The 20025-nt window shown below is 41.2% G+C and overlaps 1 protein-coding gene across 7 annotated transcripts in view; it reads right to left on the bottom strand.

Moving 5' to 3' along the window:
* The window catches only part of MITF (melanocyte inducing transcription factor), a 256829-nt gene extending 238386 nt beyond the window's left edge, over positions 1 to 18443 (bottom strand). For all 7 annotated transcript variants that reach the window (XM_042451739.1, XM_042451744.1, XM_042451742.1 and 4 more), the window contains exon 1: positions 18125 to 18443. In XM_042451739.1, coding sequence (XP_042307673.1) covers positions 18125 to 18237 — 113 coding nt within the window. In that variant the 5' untranslated portion in view covers positions 18238 to 18443. The remainder of the gene's footprint in view (positions 1 to 18124) is intronic.
* Positions 18444 to 20025: the final 1582 nt, after the last annotated feature.

Below are 20025 nucleotides of genomic sequence, written 5' to 3'. Positions count from 1 at the left end.
AGCCCCTGATGGTACTGGGCCAGCCTTCTCTCTCCCTCAGAGGCCGAACGATGACAGTTAGGGAGGGAGGAGCCTCTTTCTTCAGGCCAGCCCCTGATGGTACTGGGCCAGCCTTCTCTCTCCCTCAGAGGCCGAAAGATGACAAATACTGCGACGCCACCAGATTAGGGTGAAATTTATAGTCTGGTGTGTCAATGCAATTTCTATTCGAATCCACCCCACCTGAAAGCCAGAACTGAAAATGGAAGCATGTAGGTGGCTCCAGAATAGAAGAAAGGGAGGCCATACATCTCACAGCAAAGTCATATAAAAGCTTTCTACAATATTCCCAAGATAGCCTCTAACTTTCTTGCAGAAGAGTTTTGTTCATAGGGGTTAGTACTTTTTCGAAACATTACAAAATGTTTTAAAATATTCCAAAGTAGTTTATGAAAAATAAACATGTGCAAGGTAAGTAGAAATGGTATAATGAACTCAAAGGCACAAAATCTTAAAAGCAGTTTAAGACAGCAGGATTAAAATTCTCGATGGTGACGTCTAGTTATGCACCTAGCTACATAGGGAGAAGGAAGGTATGTATAGTACCTATCTTAAGAATATACCTAAAGAGAGCACATGCACTAAAGGCCATTCTGCCTTGATGACATGAAATGAAGAAATCACAGCAACAAATATTTCTGTTGACTCACTCAGGAAGTGGTAATTGACCTGTGGCGGCAGCAAACTTCTTTCTCTCAACCTGTCTGTCAAGTGTAGAACAGAGCTATTGGAGATGTGAAGGGGGGGGGGGGGGGCAGCAAAGATTTGTAAAGAGTATGATGGAGACCAAAAGGCAAAAGGAAATGTTTTTGTTAAAAAGACTGAGCTTATAGTGAGTGGACATACAAACAGGATACTGGAGAGGATAACAGACATTGTTATGTAGTAATAACTTAACCATTAAGATGATTAGGGATAATTAAATATTAAATTATGGATGATTGGGCTCCTGGGGCATTTGGTAACATGAATGGGTCTATTACTAACTCCTACACATCTTTTCCTAATATATCCCTGTCTTTGCAGAATCAGGGAGAAGTGGCACAATACAGACAATATTGTTCACAACAACCAGGACTGGGAGAAAAGCGTTTTTTAAAAAAACAAACCAAAAATAGGGCTTGAAAGCTGGGGTGTTTTGTTTTGCATTCTTGTGTAGGGCTACACTAATACAGGACTAAATCAGAACATTAAGTAGCAAAATGCAGTTCAGATGTTATGGCCACTAGTTAAATAGTAATTTTTTTAAAAAAAAAGTGCTCTTTTTTAAAACAAGTTGTGTTGGTTGAACACATGGTAATTGAAGGATTTGTTTCTGAATGGCATATCTTGTGCTATAAAATAAAGTGATGAAAAATAAACAATTGACACTGGATTTTGGTCTAACCATGAACTACTGCTAATAAATTGTTGAAGTTAACATGTTTAAATTCAAACAGCCATTATTGTTTGAGAATAATAATAATAATAATAATGGCAAGACTTTAAAAAATGAATAATCAATTTTACAAACAAGGAGTGGGTTTTTTAAAAGTCATTTGGTTTAAACCGATGTTTAAAATATGGTTTGAATAAACCAATTGTGACAGCAACTACCTTTGGAAGATGGCTACGGGTTTCTACTCAGTGTAATTCAAGAAACTACTGCAGGGATGGGCAAGTATGATCCTCCAAATGTGAATGGACCACAGGTTTTTGCACACCCTGCATCCCCACACTGTACATGGAGTTCTTCATATTTTCCTAGTTTTCATAGCTAGAGCCTAGCATGTTTTAAGAGGTCATAATTACCTTTGAAACACAGAGAAATTTCCTATGGAAAGGAATGTGGCCCCGAAAACATGTGGAAAACATGCCATTTTTTAATCCCCTCAGGCTCTCTGCATATCCTCCAAACCCAAAGACAAGGGAGGTCTCACTGCACCAAGGCTAGTAAATCTATGTCTCCTACCTACACCTGCTGTTTTCCCAGCCAACCTCCCTGTCCAGATATCCTGAAGTTCTCCTAATCCAATTGCTGTTTTAATAAAACCATCAGTTGTTCTGGAACCCCATTGTTGGCTCCATGAGAAGGCCATCAGGTCTTTCACCAAGAATCCCAAGAGGCTAGATATCAGGTATAAATATCAGTCCCAAATATAACCCTGTGCATGCACAGAGGATTTTCCTTCCTCACTGTGTCTCCCTCAGACTTCATCTGAACCACATCCCACTTTCCAGGGTCTACTCTTCAGGACAGGTAAATAGCACCCCCTCTGCAACCATCAATCTCCGCTATCCTATTTCCATACCTTCATTTTGGTTCACTCTGTTTGGGATGTCTGCTTGAACTTCTATCATGTGTTTGGTTGCATTCTTTTATTTCAAAATTAAAACCTTCTTTATTTCACTAAACCTGGAATTCTCTCATATGTGAAAATGATCCTCAAGCTATCCAGCCTCTGGCAAAGCATCCTTTGAGCTAAATAATTCCCCCAACATTTAAAGGCTCTGACACCACCTTTTTGGGTATCATTGGTTATACCGCATCCCCCACCAATATTTCACAGATGAGAATTGGGACACATGTGGCCAGACAGTATCTGAGTGTGATCAAGATTGCAGAACTTATTAACAAGTAAAAACACACAAGCTAGGAGAGGCAGGCAGTTTTCTTTTGCATGAAGTTACAGAAAAGTTACATACTCTCTTCTGCCCCTGCTGAGTTAAGGGAGTGTAAGTGACTTTTGCACTTTGCACTCGGTTTGCAGCAATGGAAGTAAGTTCAGGACAAATGGTGAAATGGGAGGAGGAGAAAGAAATTGAGATCTTAAAAGCTGCTGAAAAGGTGAGATGACAGAAAATTAATCTGGGCTCTCCATGCCAGACTGGGATAGTTGGAGGGTATGACACTGGCTACACTGATAGCAGCTATCAAAAAATATCTGGAGGAACACAGATGCCTACCATCTATAGGAAGCATAGAGAATATAAATACAATGCATGGTAGATAATGTATTGTTTTTTATCTTAAAGAGATTCTCTTTCAGGGGAAAGAGTTGATGGCTACTGTTAAATTATTCATTTATGATCTTTCTGCTCTTCCTCTGTGATGTCACAGGGTGTTAGGGCTACTTTGATGTATAATTGCTGTGAACAGTTTATATACCATATTTATTGCTGTGAACAGCCTTGTTTTAACTTTACATTGTTAGTTATGTTAGTTGATTGTTAGTTAAAGAAAGGTGGGACATAAACATTTCAGATAAATACAGTGCTAGAAAAACAATGTTTAGGCATCTAGAGCTGTAATTAATATACAGAATGAAATCAATGAAGCTAACTGTGAGAAACCTTTTTCACTCCAAAGGCCACAGTCACTCTCTGCAAACACTCTGCATAGGTTACAGGCCAAAGTAGGCAGCATGTCTACTTGGACAGAGTGCAAGACCAGGTCTAATGGTATTACATTACAGTCAGATGAGATTTCAAATGACCATTAGAAGGAATTTCTTGACAATATGAACAGTTCATCAATGGAACCAATTGCCTAGAGAGGTGGTGGAATCTCGTTCTCTGGAGATCTTCAAAAAGTGGCTTGAGAACTACCTGCTGGGCATGTCTTAGCTGGAGATCATGCACTGAAGGTGTGGTGGACTCAATGGCCCAGGAGGTCCCTTCCAACTCTTTGGTTCTGTGATTCTATAACAGCAGCATATATACATTTACTTTTGAAGCTTGCCTTATTTCAAAAGCATCAAGACTTAGACTGCATCTACACTGCAGAATTAATGAAGCTTGACACAGCTTTAACTGCCATAACTCAGAGCTCTAGTACCACAACAAACTACAAATCCCAGAATTCCACAGAATAGAGACCATGATAGTGAAAGCAGTGTCAAATTGCATTAATTCTGCAGTGTGGTAACAATCAGAAACAGGCACAGCTCTTCTCTGAGCTTAACAACACCCCAGGATTGTGACACTCAAATCGCATTAATCTCAGTAGAAATAGCCAGAATTATTTTCGTTATCTTTAGATGCTTAATAAAATAAAATAAAATAAATCCTGAGCAAGACTTTATAGGATTCTCACTACTTTTTCCTGAGTTCCAAGATGCCATTCATGTCCAACAGCTTGCTGTAGGTGAATATGTATCAGCTGGCATATGTGCACATGTTATTGATGAATAATGTTCTTCCAGTTTATTCCTTCTTCAACTACTTTACAAATATTACATGAAAAGCTGTTAACTGCCCTGATGCTATGAATAAACCTGTAAATGGTTTGTAAAACATTTGGGTGGGGGCTGGGAGTCTTACTTACCCTGGCAAAATTCAGCTTTTATTATGTAACAGCTGCATAGTCAGGCAGTAATTTTGCATTTTGATGACTCATCAGTTCAATAAAAAAAGAGACAGAGTTCTCTTTCCCAGCATCTGGAATGGTATCCAAATCCTAATAAAAATTGAGTCTCTCTTATGCAGAATTCCAAAATCTGAAATACTCCAAAATCCAAAACTGTTTTATATGGGTGACATCTTTGCTTTCTGATGATTCAGTGTACACAAACTTTGTTTCATGCACAAAATTATTAAAAATATTATGTATAAAATTACCTCCAGGGTATGTGTATGAGGTGTATATGAAATATGAATGAATTTCATGTTTAGACTTGGGGCCCATCTCCAAGATATCTCATTATGTATATGCAAATATTCCAAAATCAAAACACTTCTGGCTCCAAGCATTTTGGATAAGGGAGATTCAATCTTTAGGAGGTTTTGTGACAAGCCACTTCAATCTGGGCTAAAACACTATTAGCCATTATGAGCCTTGAACTAAATTATAGGAAAAATAAATGGATTCTGCTTGGTGAGACTCTTTTTACAAGTTGCAGGCTATATAGAGCAAGCCTCCCTATAAAATGCACCATGTGAAGGTATGGCACTGCTTCCTATATGAATTTGGTCACATAGGGTGAATAGCAAGTAGCAATAGCAAGTATATTTCTATACCGCTTATCACTGCACTTAAGCACTCCCTAAGTTGTTTACAATGTGTAAGTAACTGCCCCCAACAACCTGGGTACTCATTTTAGTGACCTACGAAAGGATACATTGATTTATTTGCTAGCAAACACCTTCTGTGGAACATGAGGGCATCTTTTTGGACGTTCCTGGCATTTTGAGACTAAATAAATAAATAAATAAACTGAACACCTTCACAAAAGTTTGTTCTGACTCTTGGTAGTCCATAGGAGCTACAAACATGAGGAGGTGTCCTCTATACTCCCTAGAGATCATCTTTGGGTATTTTGGAGTTTTTTTTTGCCAAAATAAATAAATAGCCTGAGGCACCCTGGGGGCCACAAAAATGCTCCTGGGGGCTCTATGTGTCCAGGTTTAAAGTCATGTAATACTTTTCATTACAGGATCCTATACCCTGTTTAGTCTTGGCAAAAGCAACTCACATCAGTAACACAGCGGAGACAGCATGAGAGACAGAAGGAGGGAGACTGTCAAGTCTGAAGCATCATGGGGTGGAGTTAGCTGTGCTTGAAGATCTCATATGGAGATAATGGATTCCATAATCAAATGTTGCAAAGTGCCATAAGTCTTCAAGTTATTTTCCTGTCCAAAGGAAGCCCAGTAAGAATTGCCCCTTGAACTTTATGACACTAAAAGTCTATAAAAGTAAGAAACAGAGGAAAAAACAAACAAACGTGGAGATGTTGCTGTAGTAACTAAATTGTACTCATATCAGTAGCCTACTCATGTGACAGTGAAGAAGGGGAATCCAATGAAATTTCTATTTCTTCCTCTAAGAGCATTTTTTTAAAAAAATACTAAGATCCGTGCCTAGAAAAATCTCTTTCTCTATAACCATCCTCCTCCATAGCTGCACTGCTCTAAAAAGATATACAGTAGAAGAATCCTGTAGTAAGATGAAAAAATAAATTTCTAGCACAAGCTCTTATGGTCCACTGAAACAGATGAATTCACAACTATGTCTTTGGATGCTCCATTAGTTGTTTCTTTGATAGCTTCACACACATATGCACCAATGTACACATCTTCATCAGCCCTTCTTCTCAGCCAGACAAGCTCACCTTGGCAGCTCTTACACTGTAGAGCAGGCCTGCACAACATATGTCCCAGGGGCCCCATGTGGCCTACCAATGGATTTTGGATGGCCTGCAAGGATGTGGAATGACTTCAAGGCTTCTCCACCACTCAGCCTTCCCCTGAGGAGAAGGCCAGGCAGCATAGGAGAAGGATGGGCAAATGCTTGCCGAGCAAGATTCCTCCACCATCCGGCTTTCTCTTGAGGAAAGAGGAGGAGGAGGAGGGCAGGCAAATACTTGCCCTACAAGGCTCCTTCTCTGCTTGGCTTTCACCTGAGGAGAAGGCCAGGTGGAGGACAAGGATAGGTGAATACTCGCAATGCTCCTCCATTGCTCAGCTTTCTCTCCCTGCATGGCAGGGACTGGATGGGCCTTGTGGTCTCTTCCAACTCTATGAGTCTATAATTCTATGATTCTATGAAAATGACACTAAAATAAAGGCACCATATGAAACCCCTTATGAAGCTGTCTTCCTAAAGCTTCCCCTAAGAAGGCAGTTATGGGGGCCTTGCCCAACCCTGTGACATCCAGACAGTTGGGACTAGCATAGCAGTTGTAGTCTAACAAACCTGAAAAGTATCAGGCTGAGGATGCATTAAAGAGTGACCTGTCATAACCTCCTACCTGACTGTGTTGTTATAACAATAAAGTGAGGAATAAAATGTATTGGGGAAAAGAAATTCAGGGTATGTCAAAGAACACCATGAATTCTATATTCTTATTCACAAGGGCATAAAAGATCTCAATAGAGAGCTCTTCAATCACTAAATTTAGAAGAGCTGCAATGGAAGAAATTAAAGGGGAAATTCCCATATGTCCACCATTGGAAATATTTATAGACTCTTGTATGAAGTGTAAGAAATATGTATTCTTTTGCCAAGGTTCATATGTGTATGCTGTGGTTTCCACCCATCCACCCACCCCCTGGCAGCCCTTTCAAAAATTAAGTAAGCAATGTCCCTGCAGTAGGCCATCTGCCATTCATGTTCTTGGAGACGGAAAGGGGAAAGATCAGAGAGCCTTCATAGAAGTCTCAACACGTAGTGCTTGAGCGTGATTCTAGTGGCAGAATCTACTCCAAAAATGTATTGTAAGCACCAATCTAAGGCTTATCTATTAACAGTGATGTATGCCAATTAACTACCATTAAGAAATGTCCAGAAAGAGGTATTTCAAGCAGCTGTTTGTTTTTTAAAAAAATTAAAACACAAAAACGGTGGGCTCTCACTAGGTCCTCAGATATACTCCAATGTCAACCCCTTTTGCATTAATTACTTTAATAATGTCAGTTGCATGTATGCATATTTGAGTAATCTTAGAATCATAGAATCGTAGAGTTGGAAGAGACCACTAGGGCCATCCAGTCCAACCCCCTGCCATTCAGGAAATCCAAATCAAAGCATCTTAACTACAAGGATGCTACTGTAAGACCTGAATATATATGGTATCTTCTGAAATTTACTCCCTATATACTATAAGGTTTTTACATGTACCAAGAGTACATTTGACTTAATTTTATTGCCACTACATTGCAGAGAGGTTCTCATCAACTAAGCTTTTTTCCCCCTCCTAAATATTTCTTTCAAACATGATACCAGATTGTATTAAATTGGTGTCACTCTACTGGCAGAACACTCTTGGAGGTAGCAGAAGGCAGAATAAAGCCTTTTTCAACTATCCTTCCCCCCCCCCCAAAAAAAAAAATCTGCTCTGGAAGGATGGAAAAGCTTCTCTAGAAGTTGGCACAAAGGTTTTAGGAGGAAGGAGGAATCTCAGAGAATTGCCTTACTCCCTATTCTGCTAGAGGAAGACTCCACTGAAGCACAGAGCATTCCAGTATTGAAGCTATACCAATATGATACAACCTACTCAGCTTTTGTTATGACAAAGTTAAATGGTGCTCTGTTAACAAGGGATTTTTTAAAAAACTTATGTTTGCTCCTGTTCCTTTACTAAGACACATTTTGTTGCACTGAAGCTCTGTTCCTCAATATAACGCACATGTGACCTGTTCTAAATAAAGAATATTTTCCACTCCTTGCACAAGTGGAACAGTAGCCAGAACGAAAAGGGAAAAATCACAGTAATCTCAAAAATATATTATTTTAAATTAGTATAAACACGCATACACACAACTGAGAATTGTAAATCCGATCACACTGTTTTATACCTAATCATTAGCATTTTGCAACAATTAAAAATAGGCTGGTTATGTTTCAGAGTTAACATCTGCTTACAAAAGTAACAAACCTCTACTTCTGAGAGTTTTTCTGCTAGTAATTAATCCAGATCACATAAAAACCTCAAAACAGTAGCTGTTTCCAGTTTTCCCTTTAAAAAAAAAATCATTTCTTTAATCAGAAAATAGAACTTAATCATCTATATTTATGAATTTGGATTTTGCAGATGGAAAGATCATAATTGGAGGACATTTGTATGCAATATTAAAGCTAGAGAACTAGAAACTTAATAACAAAATGTAATTGAGAGATACCTGAAAACCTAAAAATCTAAATAACTATTTTTATATTTTTATACCTTATTATCCCATTTTCTCAATGGCTACAATTTTCTTCTCATTATATATATATATATATATATATGTATGTATTATGTATATTGATGACAGCATAATGATATAAGAATGTGGACAAAAAGGTTAATGAAAATGTTTGTGCAAAATATTGTGCAAAAAGACTGAAGTACAATTAAATAAATTGTCATGTCTGTTTATACAATAGAGAACTGACATTCCTAATAGTCAACTGCAGTTTTTGTTATGATGGACAATATGTGCTACGTACATCATACCTCAGAGGGAGGGAAAGAGAAAAACACTGGTCAATAACTGTATTAGGTCACAATCTTATATATGAATTACACCATCTGGTATTTGGTGGAAGCGTGCTATGTTTTGCATTAGCAAGAGCATATAACGGTGTTACTCAAAGTGCTTTTGTAGACTAAAGTCTACTTCTTCAGATGCATTTGATGGAGGGGAAAGCCAGGGACAGACCTATATATGCCATCTGTGTGAGAGAATGTCAATTGAAATCAAAATCCTTTGTATATGGAAATGAAGTGGCAAGTCCAGTTTTAACTATGGTCATCGGTGGACAAAGGCAGAGGAAACTAGCCTGAGGTGAGAATAGATTGGTGAGGGAAACAGAATTAATCTATTCTCCATACCTCAAACTAGTTTCCTCTGTCTTTGTCCACCAATGATCATCTTTAAAACTGGACTTGCCACTTCATTTCCATACACAAAGGATTTTGAATTTGAATTAACATTCCCACACACTAATGGCATATATAGATCTGTCCCTGGCTTCTATTCCACCAAATGCATCTGAGGAAGTAGACCTAAGTCTATACAAAAGCTCGTGCTGCCAACCTCTTTCTTTCAGTTTGCCTCAAAGTGCTACAAGATCTCTCTATAGAATAGCATGGCTATATCTTTGAATTCTACCACTATGGTATATAATATGTGCAAGGTCATATGTATAATATACATAACTCTTTCCTAATAATGCAGCTGTTATGCTGATAGCAGCAAGAAAATGTTATGATAAAAAATTACTGGTACTGAAGAATGAGACAAAAATTTACAGATTGGGCAATTCTGTCTAAGTTAACTGATCATGTGCAACTATGACAAAAGAGGGTGGTGGATTCATGTTTGCCCTTCCATGAATGTCAAATTCACAGAGAAAATGAAATCAGTGGAGGTTTCATGGAGGAGGGGGAGCATTGTCACTTTCTTCCTCTCCCTATGCTCATGTGCTATGCCAGTATACCCAATAGTGTATATTGGGGTAAGCATCTCTGATGTCATGGAGTGTTCACAAACCCTCTGACAAGGTAAAGTTGTCAGATCACCAATCCACATAGAAGCCTCTGTGAGGGATGATAAAAGTTAAGTTTTCATAACAAGTATGACATCATGGGTTAAATTTTAGCAAGAAAACCCTGTGAGCACTCATAATTTTTAGATGTTCTGAATATCAACTATACAGATGTCAGTATTTGAACTTGCTGATGAGTTGAAGCATTAAGGATGAACTCTAGTTGTTAGCCTCAACTGAAACAGACCCATAAATGAGAACTTGGTATATCAACACTTGCATTCAATCAACCCAGTAGATCTAATCTATCTGGAACTAATTGGATTTAATCCTGTATAATTTTGACTCTATTAGCCATCTGATTTTGTTCACCGCGGATAGATAATCAAATTATTTTCTTTTCTTCAGAATAATACCAGATAATTTCAGTAAATGTTTTTTGTTCCAGTATGGATTTTACTTCCAGCATGTCAAAGAATTGATTGTGACACGCTCTCAATGGGGGATCGGGAACCATTTCTGATCTACAACTCCCATCAGTCCTAGCCAGTGGAGCCCGCAGTAATGGATTATAGGGGTTATAAACTAAAAACATCTGTAGGACCACAGTTGCTCACCCCAGCTCTATGAGGAGAAAACTGTCATTAAATGAATTACCAATGATTCTCAGAACGAGAAATTTTTAACAATCGTACGATACCTAGGAAGTGAAAGAAGGTAAGAACCACCCATTAGGATCAAAACAAAAGTGCAGTAGGCTCAGCATCCTGCCAACCAGAAGTTTCTGGGGAGCCCACAAGTAAACCACAAAGGCAATAATAGCCTGCTCCTTCTGTTGCTCCTCTTGCAACAATGGTTATTTAAATTCATCCTGATCCTGAAGGTAATATATGGCCATCAGAACCCTTATCCTTCATCATGGATGTGTTTAAAATTCTTTTAAAGTCATCCATCTTGGTGGCCTTTACTACATTTTGGCAGTAAAACCCCAAGTTTAATGATGCACTCTGCAAAATGCTGCCTCCATTTGTCTTTCCTGACTCTCCCACAACTCAGCTTCAGCTTTAGCCCTTTATTATTTTGTTTTATTATTTTGATGTATAACTCTCTCACTCTCTCTCTCTCTCTCACACACACACATATATACTAACTTAGTATATTTTCAAAACAACAGCCTCTATGGTTTGGAGTTGATTCATCATTTTGTTTAAAGTAAAACTCTGAAGTGTTTTTCATTCATAAAGTGAACCTAGTTAACAGCTGACAAATTAGGGCAGCACAGCGTTTGTACTGATTCTACTGTTCCTATTTTTATACAGTACACACAGCACATCACAGAATATATACAAGCGCCATACACTGTGCCTCAGATCTTTGTTTTGAGGAGCTCCATATAATCCAACTACCTTTTTTTTAACCACACATATATTTTCAGAAACTACATTATTTCTAAAGGAGAAATTACATTAATTTGGCTTGCTTTCACATCAGGTGCAGAAACTATTGAACAACAACAAAATGATTATTGTTACTAGGGTCTGCACCACTTCCTTAAACTACATAATTCTTTCGTGACCTCATTTATGACTTATATGGTGCCAAATTAATTTATCTGTTCTGGGCTTCAAGGAAAGATTTCAACAGGGGAGTAGTTTTACAAACTTATAAACTATGTTTCTTATCACATTAACCCAGCATTTTCATACATTCATCAGCAACAATGTATAGACTTAAGGTGACGTGGCATCTTTATACACACAAAGCCTTGCAAAGTGGAATGCACCAGCTTAAAAACTGCATCCTTCCAAATATCCTCAAAGATCTCAGAAAAGCATTTAGTACATTTTTCATATTTGAAGGTTAAAGAACATTCCAGACAGAAAGCCCTTCTGTGCATCTTACTGCTCTACCCATTTCGTGCCCAAAATACCCAAGATTTTGCACACAGCAATACCAAGAAGCAAACAATCTAAGATAGAGCAATAGAAGGTCATGGAAAAAAACAGCAGAGCATAAACTGACAGATCTATCATCAGCTTTTAATTTATGACCTAACTCCAGCTAGCATGTTTATCAAGAAGAAAATGCTACAAGAAAACTTGTGGTGGTTTTACAGTGGACACTTTCCATCGGAATATTCCTCCTTTAACTTGAAACAACTACTTTCCTACAAATATAGTGGCCATGTTTCCTTATTTTAAGTCAGGGCAGCAGCAAACTGGAGGCTCATCATATACAAGGAGGGTGGGTAGCTATGTACAGAATACATAGATTGCATGAAGAAGATTCCAAGTTTAACCTCTAGCATCTTAAAGAAAGGGTGGGAAAGGCCCTGGAAAATAAACAGATATGCTGATTTGTTCTAAGTCAGACTCCTAAAGACAGTTTAAATATTACATGAACCAGTCTTGCCCACTGCTGAGCCTTCCAGACGGGCTGGACAATAATTCTACCATTCACACTAGCTGGTGATAAGCAGGATTGTGGTCCAATTTATCTGGAAGCTGCTAGACTGTCAAGGAGTTCCTTACACCATATTCATCCAGTAGATAAGCCCTTATTCACAAGGGCAATTCAAGCCAGAGAGTTAAATTCAACATCTCTTTAACTTAGTACTTCTGTGCATGTAAAGGCAGCTGTCAGCATTGCACAGTGGTTTGAGTGTTGGACTACAACTCAGGAGATCAGGATTCAATTCCCTGCTAGGCCATGGAAACCCATTGGGTGACCTTGGGCATGTCACACACTCTCAGCTCCAGAAAACCCCAAAAGGTTGACCTTAGGGTCACCGTATGTCCGAAAGGACTTGAAGGCACACAACAACAAAAACTGTGCACTGCACACAGCTACTAAACGTACAATGAAATATGCATAGAGTTAAACACAATGAAGGGCTTCTATACATTATCCTTCCATGGGCACTACTAACACTGCTTAAAAGGCTTCCCATGATTTGCACATGTGTGATAATGGTATTCATTTAATCAAAACAATATGGGGGGAAAGCCAAGCAATAGTTTGCTCTTCAACAATTCATATGGTAGCATTTGACTAGACCAACTATTCTGGGCAGGTATCTTTGCCATTTGAATAACAGAGCCAAAGGCGAGGGGGGGGGGGCGATACTGGAAGGACATGCTTGAATTTCCATTACTAAACTAAAATTTCCCATTCATTATGTGGAAACAAATTGGAACAATGTGCTACCCTCCTCATTTCTATGTTGCACATTCTGGCACCAGTACTGGCAATTTGAGCAAAAACGTCATTCAGTTTAATATCCAACTGGCCAACCAGAACTGCATTTGGACCAGCATGATTTTGCCAGGAAAAAAACATTTCTTGTTTAATAATATTAAAATAATTAAAAAATTATTTAAATTTTCCTGCCTCTCCCAGAGTGGATCAAGGTGGGATTACAGCCAATAAAATGAATACAAAACACATTGATAAAATGTACAGTAGTAACAATAATTTTTCCATTAAAAGCTAGCTCGTCATCTGTGGCAATAACAGTAAGATTATATTATGGTCAAGAAGTGGAGCAATATCTCCTACATAAGGTCAGGTGGGTAGGCTCACTGGAAGAGACCCATCTTAAGTGCCTTCTTAAATGCCTTCAAGGAGGCAGTAAGGCAGGTCTCTTCCGGGAGACTATTCCACAGTTTCGGAGTGGCTACTGTAAAGGCTCATTGGGAAGTCGATACAAGTCTAGTTGATTGATTTTCTAATAAATTCTTCCCAGTTGTTCTAAGAGTGCGGGGCGGATTCTGTAAGGAGAGGCATTCCCGCAAATAACTCGGGCCCAAGCCCTGTAGGGCTTTAAAGGTAATAATCAACACCTTGTACTGTGCCCAGAAGCTAATCAGCAACCAGTGAAGAGACTTCAAAACAATTCAGAAGTACTGTACACAATATTGTTGTAATGCTAATAAAGAAGAGTGCTTCATATTGTTGTGTGCCTTCAAGTTGTTTCCAACATATGGCGATCCTAAAGCAAACCTATAATATAGTTTTCTGGGGCTGAGAGAGTGTGACTCACTCAAGGTCATCCAGCAGATTTCCATGGCTGAGCAGGGAATCAAACCCCAATCTCCAGAGTCCTAGTCCTACATTCAAACCACTAAACCCATAACTAAAGAAGAGATGAGACAAAAGAGATCATTTCAGGACTTGACAGGTAATTAAAGTTGGTAATAATAATAATGCCAATACTCAACTTGATTGATTGCCAGATCCCTAGTACAGGTATGTAAACTACAGTATATGGATTGAGATTTAGTGATATGGTCACCACCCACTTTAGATCAATATTGGATGACCCCATCCTTATTCATAACTATATGTTCACTCCAAAGCCCTCCAAACTGGTTTGGAGTGGGGAGGGACACTTCACCCTCCAAATTAAAAAAAATCTGTTGTTGTTGTTGTTGTTGTTGTTGTTGTTGTTGTATCCCTTCCAGTCCTTTCCAATTTATGGTAACCCTATCATGGAGTTTTCTTGGCAACTCTATCATGGAGTTTTCAAGATTTGTTCAGAGAAGGTTTGCTATTGCCTTCCCTTAAGGTTGAGAGATTGTGTCTTGCCCAAGGTCACCCAGTGGGTTTCATGGCCAAGCTAGGAATCAAACCCTGGTCTCCAGATTTGTAATCCAACACTCAAACCACTACACCATATGAGAATGTCATCATAAATCAGAACCAACCTTAAATCACATAACAACAACAACTTTCATCCAGTGATTTCAGTGAATTCATAAGTGTCACTTCAATCCACTTTATCTTGACAACAACATCAACCCCTGAGAGGTAGGTCAGGTTAAGTGTGTGTGACTGGTCCAAGTGAGTTTCATGACTCTGCAGAGACATGAACTTGGATTTAACCACTACACTCATGGGCTTTTACCTGTTCAACCACATCAGTATTGTCAGTTGAATAATTAGGAGAAGCCGCCAACATCCAGAGTCAATAACTCTCCACCTAGTTCCTACATGCAATATTGAGCAGGCAAAAATGAAGCCAGATCATCATAACTAATCTGAGTCAAAAAGGATGGTGGATGGGGAATCCAAATCAATCCTAACAGATTACCATAATGCAGCATGGTGTAGTGGTTTGGGCATTCGACTGTGACTCTGGAGACCAGGTTTGAAATTTCCACTTCAGCATACAAATCCACTGGTGACCTTGGGCAAGTCACATTGCCTCAGAGGATGGCAATGGCAAACCCCCTCTGAAGAAACTTGCCAAGAAAACCTGTGATCAGGTCACCGTAAATCAGAAACGATTTGAGGGCACAGAACAACAACAAGGGAAAGGTATCCTTCTAGTTGGAAAGAGAGGATGGCATGCCATGCTTTCCTCACTCCTGGGCACTATAAGGAGCAGCACGGTCCTGTCATCCTGTTCTTCCTGCACGCCACACATGTCATTTCTACAACTGTCATCCATGTCATGGTAACAAAAAAGAGAGGCATCATTTATGCAACACCTAATAAACCCAAGAAACACAGGCTGCAAGTCTGCATTTATCTTGAATCCCAAATCACACACACAAAAAAGCAACTAACCAGCCACAGAAATAGATTCCCTTGCTGGAGGAGAGCAACTGTAAGGGCATTTTCACAGTGGGAATGTCAGGGCTGCCAAAGCAATGGATTTCTGCACTGGCAGTGGGCTGGACTATATGGCCTTTGGGAGTCCAAACTCTATGCTTTTATGACATATAATGGCAACATTTCACTCAGTTTCTCCTCTGCATCCTAAATCATACAGCGACAGAAAGAAAGAAAAAAACACATAATCAACTAATGTAAATAAATGCTGTGGGCCTTATTTAATGTCATGCCTACTGTAAACCAGCACAAGCCGGCCCTATCGGAAACATTCCCAAATCTTGTATTTCTGCCTCCTGCCTCCAGCTAAAGTTAAATTAAATTAAAATTCTGGTTTGTTTGTATTGCCGTTCCTGCCAGGAAATCTAACAATTCAATGTAAAGTCAATGTAAAGCCCAAAAAACCCCAAAAAACTAGCAATTCCACATCACAGAAAATGCTTCTGGGTTGTAAAACTACAAGGAGCAAGAATTAAGGAGCCCAACAACACATTCGCAAAATTTGTAAAAAGGATGAGTAGTAGGTCCTCTCCTCCCGCCCTACTTTCCTCGCTAATATTGAACTAGTAGTGAAAGTCAGTAACTGTAACTCCTCGCCAAGGCCAGATAATGCCTCTGGTGAGAGTGCCCAACAATACCCTTTACATAATGCCAGCCACAGGCCTAGGCTCCTCCTCTCTCGCCCAAACAGCAACACACACTAAACAAAACTGCTATTATGACAGGAGCCACTCACTAAATGGATGCCTTTATAGCCTGGACTGTAAAACAAAACCAAAAAAAATTGGAAAAGATGCTTCCTTTCAGTGTATTTTTTTGTTTTAATTTTTTACAAACGGCCTGATTCAGCAACCAGCACAAAAGTAAACAGCAGGCACCGAGTTCCAGTCCTGGTCACTCCACTCCAGCCACCCACCTGCTGTCAAAGGGACAACTCTGAATCTTTTCACACAAGCCCCAGCTAAGGCCTGCCTGTGTGATGGGAGGAGGACCAAAGCCACAGCTGCTGGTTATGGGACTTTGTTTTATTTGCCACGCACGCTTCTCACACCTCAAAACAAATTGGCACCGCCTCCTCGGCTTTGGCATGCCGCACATCCGTGCCAACCCACACATATTGCATACACACCTTGCAAAGGGTGTGTGAAGGGGAATAGTATAGAGAAGACTTGAAGCGTCAAGGCAAAAGCAGCCATGACCAAACCAAGGACAGAGGGGAATAAAAGGCCCCAGCACTTGGAAGGGGGCGAGAGATGAGACATATAGTTTTATTTTCTCTCAAATAGCCCTGCTAAATCTGGAATATCAGTCTGGAAAGGGATCTTGTCTGGAATATCAACCTGAAATAATCCAGTTTGAGACCGCTCTAACTGCCCTGGCTCAATACTAGGGGATCCTGGGAACTGTCGTTTTGGAGATATTTAGCCTTAGCTGTCAGAGAGCTCTGGGGCCACACTAAACTACAATTCCCAGGATTTTCCTAGCACTGAACCAGGGAAGTTAGGGCAGTCTCAAACTGGATTATTTCTGCAGTGTGTTTGGGACCTTTGTCACACAAATGCTAATGTTCCAATTTCTTCTCGCACAGTTATGTCCCCTGTGAGCCTTCAAGTCATTTGACCCTGAGCCGAAGCTATATGGGGGGGGGTGCTATGTTTTAGTTGGGTTTATCACTTTTGTACGTTTCTATGTGTTCATTTTATACTGTTTTAACTAGATTACTTTAAAAAAAATTTTAAATGTATTTAATCTTACGAGCCGCCTTGAGTCCCTGTCGGGGATGATAGTGGCACAGAAAGCACATAAGTCAAATAAATAATAAAAGCCTAGCATGGGCTTTTCTTGGCACACTCTGAGGCTGAGAGAGTGTGACTCGCCCAAGGTCACCCAATGGGTTTCCATGGCTGAGTGGGGATTTGAACCCAGAGTCACCTTCTAACCCTGGAACCACTATTCCATGGTGGCTGACAAGGTCCCCTTGAACCCTGACATTTTCTCCTCAGGTAAGGAGACATAAGGGGCATGTTGTCCTGGGCAGGAAGGTGAACTTTCCCTTGACCTTCCTCCCAGCCTCCCTGGACAACACCTCCCTCATAAAAGTGTCTCCCCGAGGAGGGAAAAAAAGTCTCAGTAGACAAGGGGGAGGGGCTTGCAAATTTGCCATGGCCATCCTCTGAGGCTGAGAGAGTGTGACTCGCCCAAGGTCATCCAGTGCCAGAAGGATTTGGCTGCATCCAGACTGGAGAAACACCGCTTTGACTCTTTTTCTGGCTCTTTGCTATGGAATTCTTGGAGTTGGAGTTTGTGGTGAGGCCCAGGGCGCTGGGCCCCACAACAAACTCCAAGCCCCAGAATTCCATAGCAAAGAGCCAGCAAAAGAGTCAAAGAGCTGTCAAACCGAGTTCTTTCTCCAGTCTGGATGCAATAAGGTTGGGAACGCCTTGAAGAGATCCCCCTCGAAGCAGCTTCCCCCGCTGGCCCCCTTCCTGCCCTGCCCTGCCCTGCCCTGCCGCTCACCTGCTGGCCTTCAAGGGCTGGCTCTTGAGCTCGTAGTAGCTCTTGGGCTCCTCCTGGAACTCCTCCTCGCCCACCTCCAAGTCCGGCACGATCCCCGACTCGGCCTGCATCATGGCCCCCGAGGGCTCCCGCCCCACAGACCCAGGGCGCCCGGGGGGCGAGGGCGAGGGCGAGGGCCGGGCAGGGAAACGAGGAGGCTTTCTCTCTTCTCCTTCTCCTCTTTCTCCTTCTATCTCTCTTTTTCCCTCCTCTTTCTTCTGTCTCTTCTTTTCTGTTTCTCCTCCTCCTCCTCTTGCTAGCTCTCCTTCTCTTCTTTCTCCTCCTCTCCTTGGAGGAGAGGCGGGATAAAAATAAACTTTATTATTATTATTATTATTATTCTCCTCCTCCTCCTTTTTTTCTATCTACCTCTCCTCCTCTCCCACTCCTGCTCCTCCTCCTATCTCTCCTTCTCTTCTGTCTCCTTCTCCTCTCTCTCTCCTCCTTTTCTCTCTCTCTCTTTCTCCTTCTCTTCTTTCTCCTTCTCCCCTTCTCCTCCTCTCCTCCTCTGGCTTGGGATGCGTAGTTCCTCCGGGGAGGCGCCTGCCCGGGCGGAGCACTACGGCTCCCACAAGGCCCAGCGCCCGCCGTGATGCAAAGGGGAGGAGGGAAGGGAAAGCAAGCGCCCTGGCCTGGCAAGGGCAGCACAAGCCGGGCGCTGGAGCTGCCCTGGCTGCATCTGCACCGGAGGTTTGGCACCGCTTTGGTTGCCACGGGCGCATCTCTGGCTGGGTGGGTTGCCTGTCTTCAAGTCCTGTGCGACTCTGCCCTGGAGTCCTCTGGGCAAGGTTTCTTCAGAGGAGGTTGGCCATGGCCTTCCCCTGAGACTGAGAGAGTGTGACTCGAGCCCAAGGTCACCCAGTGGTTTTCCGTGGTCGAGCTGGGACTCGAACCCAGGTTTCCAGAATCATCGTCCAACGCTCAAACCACTAGGCCACGCTGTCTTTATCGCTGCCCCTATGCTAGAGAAATAAAGAGGGTGGTTTGGCACCACTTTGACTGCCATTGGTGCATCTGCACTAGAGGAATAATGGTGGTTTGGAACCACTAACTGCCCGGCGGGGACATCCACACTGGAAATAAGGGTGGCTTGGCACCACTCTAACTGCCAGGGATGCCGGTCAGAGCTTAAGAGCATAAAGCCAATACATTCACCATCCCTCCACGTTTGCTGCGGTTTGGGCCACAAGACCCCCATGAATGCAGGGAAACTGGCAATACCATCCCTTTAACATCCCGTAGGCTCAATCCTACAGACTCCTGGGACTGGTAGTTTTGTGAGGCAGAGAGGGCTGAAGACTTTGTAAAACTATAGATCCCAGGATTCCACAGGGCTGGAGCAGCTCAAGTGGTCAAAATGGTATTACTTCTACAAAGCAGATGCCTGCTTGGATGATACAGTATTTATTTCACAGATAACAGCCATGGGGAGGACAGTTGCAACTACACTCGTCCCTCCACATTTGTGGCTTTGACTCTGCGGATCTGAATATTCACAGATTTTATTAATATGTTTTTTCTAGGAATATCTAGGTCCCCCAGTGCAACTCTATGGTCAACTTTAACCAAAAGTCGCACTGAAGGACCTACAGATTCCCAGACAAACACTCCGCTAGGCCTTTGTAGCTCCTCCAGCTCAATTCTATGGTCAGTCTCTGGCAGATGTTGACCACAGAGCTGCACTGGAGGACTTAAGAGAGTCCTAGAGAGGTGTTCTCTCAGGTAAAAACATCGTGGTTTTGATATCAAACTACATTATTTTTACCGTGTTTGTTGTTGTTGTGTGCCTTTCAGTCATTTTTTACTTATGGCGACCTTAAGGCTAACCTATCACCGGGTTTTCTTGCCAGGTTTCTTGGGGG

Source organism: Sceloporus undulatus, chromosome 2 (genome assembly GCF_019175285.1).
Source record: "Sceloporus undulatus isolate JIND9_A2432 ecotype Alabama chromosome 2, SceUnd_v1.1, whole genome shotgun sequence".
NCBI lineage: Eukaryota > Metazoa > Chordata > Lepidosauria > Squamata > Phrynosomatidae > Sceloporus > Sceloporus undulatus.
The sequence above is the reverse complement of the archived record's forward strand: the minus strand, read 5'-3'. Positions and strand labels throughout refer to the sequence as shown.